The sequence below is a fragment of the Sinocyclocheilus anshuiensis genome, unplaced genomic scaffold (assembly GCF_001515605.1).
Source record: "Sinocyclocheilus anshuiensis isolate Anshui unplaced genomic scaffold, SAMN03320099.WGS_v1.1 scaffold519, whole genome shotgun sequence".
NCBI classification, from domain to species: Eukaryota; Metazoa; Chordata; class Actinopteri; order Cypriniformes; family Cyprinidae; genus Sinocyclocheilus; species Sinocyclocheilus anshuiensis.
Genome location: NW_015549637.1, coordinates 670,614 through 675,137, shown reverse-complemented (window position 1 = coordinate 675,137; position 4,524 = coordinate 670,614). Strand labels below are relative to the sequence as shown.

At 39.0% G+C, this 4,524-nt stretch overlaps 1 protein-coding gene across 4 annotated transcripts in view; it reads right to left on the bottom strand.

Moving 5' to 3' along the window:
• The window catches only part of pak5 (p21 protein (Cdc42/Rac)-activated kinase 5), a 44,058-nt gene that overhangs the window by 31,637 nt on the left and 7,897 nt on the right, over positions 1-4,524 (bottom strand). For all 4 annotated transcript variants that reach the window (XR_001630960.1, XM_016448866.1, XM_016448865.1 and 1 more), the window contains exon 2: positions 3,665-3,873. Coding sequence is in view for 3 of the 4 variants with exons in the window: in XM_016448865.1 (XP_016304351.1) it covers positions 3,665-3,873 (209 nt within the window). In the remaining variant the exon portion in view is untranslated. The remainder of the gene's footprint in view (positions 1-3,664; positions 3,874-4,524) is intronic.

Sequence of the window (4,524 nt, the reverse complement as noted above, 5' to 3'; positions counted from 1 at the left end):
AGTATGGTGACCCATACTCGGAATTAGTGCTCTGCATTTATCCCATCCAAAGTGCACACACACAGCAGTGAACACACACACACACCGTGAACACACACCCGGAGCAGTGGGCAGCCATTTTTTGCTGCGGCGCCCAGGGAGCAGTTGGGCTCAAGGGCACCTCAGTCGTGGTATTGAAGGTGGAAGAGAGCGCTGTACATTCACTCCCCCCACCTACAATCCCTGCCGGTACGAGACTCGAATCCACAACCTTGGGTTACGAGTCCGACTCTCTAACCATTAGGCCACACATATTTAAGAGTTTTTAAGCGAGCTGCACTGACCTCAGTCCACAGTGAGCTGATTTGAGCGATCGCTTTCCAAGAACGACACACCTGAGCACATTTCAGGAGCTCACGCACACCTAAACGTTGGAAGATCTGCAGCAAATTGTTTATTAAAATCAGCTGACTTGTGTAATTGCCAGTTATTTAATGGCAACATCACAGAGGTTAAGTGATACCTTAAGAGACAGCTTGTTAGGCAGCAGTGATAGTCTGTCCTGGCCTTCGCCTTGTGGTATCTCTGAGTTCTGACTTTCTTGTATATCTCTCTCTAGCCTCTGAGCAGACATAAATCATAAAACTTCTCATCAGTTCAGTGCATTTGTGTTTGACTGTTTTGAAAAACTACCTTAAAGTATTATTAATGATAGAAATGTAATTTGTTCGAAAACACAAAATCGTTAATGAACGCTCAACGCAGCAAGCAACAGTTAACTCCGCGAAATGTTTTGGTCGTCCACTGATGCAATAGGAGGAAACAGTCAGTGACGGTTATGATAATCAAGAACTGTTTGTATCTGTATTTATCCTGCCGGACACGGACCATGTGTTAACATGTATCTATGAAATCTGCGCCTATCGCAGAATGGGAGATGACAATGTCGTAGCCCGCCTCGGCAGCATGAAGGCTCTGTTGGGGATTGTAGCAGGAGCCGGAGCCTCATATGGCATTTATAAACTAGTCTTTGGTCGCGCAGGAGATGCAGGAGTAAACAGAAAAAAGTCTGCTAAAAGTGTGACTATTCAGCCTGGAAGCTTGATGGCCAAAGTGTCTGGATTTAAAGTTGTCAGTAAGAGTGATAATCTGGATCCTACTGCGGATACTGAATCTAGTAAGTGACATTCAAATGGTTGGATGTGTTATATAAAGTCTTGCTTACTGACAGCTCTGTATACGTTTGAAGGGGTTGGTTTTCAATCATACATTACAGTGAGTAAATATAGGCAGTGTGTCAACTTCATTTTATTGTCCTAGGTTCTTGATTTAGAAACGGAAGTAGATGTCTCCTTCATACAAACCTTTCTTTGTGTTTTTGTCTTCTCATAAGGTGTTATTTTCTCAAAATCTGCTGCCAGCCTGGAGCCTCGACATCTAAGTATGCTTCTCTCCCTTCTGCAGAGCAGCCCAAACCCAGAAGAGAGGAAGAAAGTTCTCGTAACTTTAGGACATGCTGCTGCCTTCACAGTAAACCAGGTCATCTGATGTTCTGTCTTCTAGACATTTATGTATTAGACATACTTTTTGGACTTGCAGAAGAGTAAACAGATGCAGATGATGCATCATATTTCAAAACAGTTTTTGCTTTTCTTCATTAGGATCTTCTGCGAGAATTTGGAGGTCTTCACATCATAGCAGGCTTCCTCTCAGACCCTTCACCTGAGATTCGCACTCAGACTCTAAACGCTCTGAACAACTTAAGCATGAATATCCGCAATCAAGAGCAGCTGAAGGTATTGCGTTATTTATTAAGATGGAAAAAATTAAACGTAAAAACTTTGAATGAAAATGAGAAATGCTGCCTTGGCGATTAACTGTAATCAATGAGTATAAGTTAAATTACTAAAATTACTAAAGCTGAAATTAAAATGAAACTATAGAAATAAAACAAAAATGACAAAAGCACATAACAAAGTAACCGAAACAAACTAAAATAAAAATGTAAAATATAAAAAAGCTAATTCAAAATATGAATAAATACTATAATAATATATAAATAATACTAAAAGAACACCATTTTGAATATGTTTTTCTTTCGCTCTCCCATGAATGCTATGCTTACACTGTGGTTTCTGTTGTTGGTGGTCAGATATATGTCCCGTCGGTGATGCAGATGATTGAGATGTCACCGGTGAACTCTGACCTTCAGCTGGCAGCGCTCAGATTGCTCACTAATCTGTCAGTCACGGATAATCACCAGCATCTGATGAAGAATTCCATCACCCTCCTCCTATCACTACTCGTAGTGAGCAATGAAGTCCTACAGGTGATTTTTGAGTAATGTATTGAATGATATGTTTACACAATCAGATGTATTGAAGATTTAATCTGTTCCTGCAGATCCAAGTCCTGAAGGTCCTAGTAAATATTTCCTCCAATCCAGATCTGATGGACGATATTGTGCAAGCTCAGGTGAACAAGCATGTCTTTTATGGGTTCTGCTGTAATGGTTTCACTGTTTTGTAAGTGAGATCCAGTGCAGTTGGTTTCAGTGACTATTCTGTCATACCAACACAATATGATTATAAATAGATCAATCTATAAATAATCGCCTTGGTTGCTAGGTGTCCTAGTTTTTCTCATTGCCTGCTGTTGATGCTTATGTCTATTTTTAGGCCACTCTGTGGTCATCATGATTTAGTTTAGTGCTGCACGATTTGAGGAAAGAATATTATTGTGATTTTTCTTCAGATAAAAATTGCAGTTGCAGTTGAATTTGTATATCAACATGAAAATTAAATAAATTCACATTATGATGATCAATATTATTATTATATTCTCCTAAATACTAATTTGCTTTATTTCACAGTAAAATATTGTAATAGTAATGTTTCTTATTTTGTCTATTATTTTATTTAATAAAGTAATATTTATTATTAGTAATATTTATTTTGTGTCTTATTTTATTTAATAATAATTATATGTCAACATGAAAATAAAGTAAAATAAAATAATTTATTATTATTATTGCTATTATTATTATTGTTATTATTAATTCATCATTAATTATTATAAATGTTATTTTAAGATTTTAATTAAGTCATATATTGTATTATTATTGTAATAATAATAATATATTGTAATATTTCACTGTGAAATAAAAATTAGTGTTTAGGAAAAAATTATTATTTTGTTTTATTCTGATACACAATTTTTATATGCTGATATAAAATGTTTTGGCAAAGTTGTGAAGCCTTACAAATTATGGCCATCTTAATTTTATTTATTTTGGTGGTAAACTGCAGCTAGCGCTCTCAAAAACTGATTGATATATATATATTATATTTATATTATATTTATTTATTTATTTATTTTTTTCATTTATTTATTTTTATGTTTTTACACAGTTTTTCTCTGAACCTTCCCTTTGGTATTTTTCTGGCTTCATCTGCCATTTTAAATCTTTTTTTTTTCCACTGAGCGTGTTGCAGTGCATTCTGGGATTGGCTCCTCCATGAAGCACATGTGATGCTTTATGATTTATATTTCGAGTTTCGGAACAGAGCTCATCTACTCTGATAATCGTCTGTGATTAAACTAAAGAAATGAACCAGTGTGGGAGGTCGAGAGCTGCCGACAGCTGAGAGAGACACAGGAAGTGAGCCGCAGGAACAGGAAGTACCTTCATGGGCGTGATGTAGGAGGGGTCCACCATGGGCTTGGGCCGGTTGGCCGTGTCGGCTAGCAGACTCTGCCATTGCTGCGGCAGCCCAGTGAACTTCTGCTCGTGCGGGTCGAAGCCGGTGTGGACGCGGTGCTCGAAGTTAGACGGAGCCGAGATCTCTAGCCGCTTCTTCTTCTTTCCAAACATGCTGGAGAAGCTGGAAAAACCTGCAGCGGCACAGAGAGAGAACAACGATTAGACTCGCAGAGATTCCCAAACACAAGACAACTGATCATAATTACATGAAAGTAATCCACGGCCCTAAACAGCAGGTTTCATTTTCTTTTGGAAAAATATCTACTTTATGTTCTTCATGTTCCAGCAGCACTGTCTATGTGTGTGTGTGTGTGTGTGTGTGTGAGTGTCTGTGTGTGTGTGTGTGAGTGTCTGTGTGTGCGTGTGTGTGTGTGTGTGAGTGTCTGTGTGTGTGAGAGAGTGTGTGTGTGTGTGTCTGTGTGTGAGAGAGTGTGTCTGTGTGTATGTGTGAGAGTGCACGTGCGTGTGTGAGAGTGCACGTGCGTGTGTGAGAGTGCACGTGCGTGTGTGAGAGTGTGTGTGAGTGCGCGTGCGTGTTGTGTGAGTGTGTGTATCTGTTAGTGTGTGTTTGTGTGAGTGTGTGTGTGTGCGTGTGAATGTGTGTGAGTGTGTGTATCTGTGAGTATGTGTTTGTGTGAGTGTGTGCGTGTGAATGTGTGTGCGTGTGTGTATGTGTGTGTGTATGTGTGTGTGTGTGTATGTGTGTGCGTGCGTGTACGTGTGTGTGTGTGTGCGTGTGTATGTGTATGTGTATGTGTGTGTGTGTGTGTGTGTGTACCTGT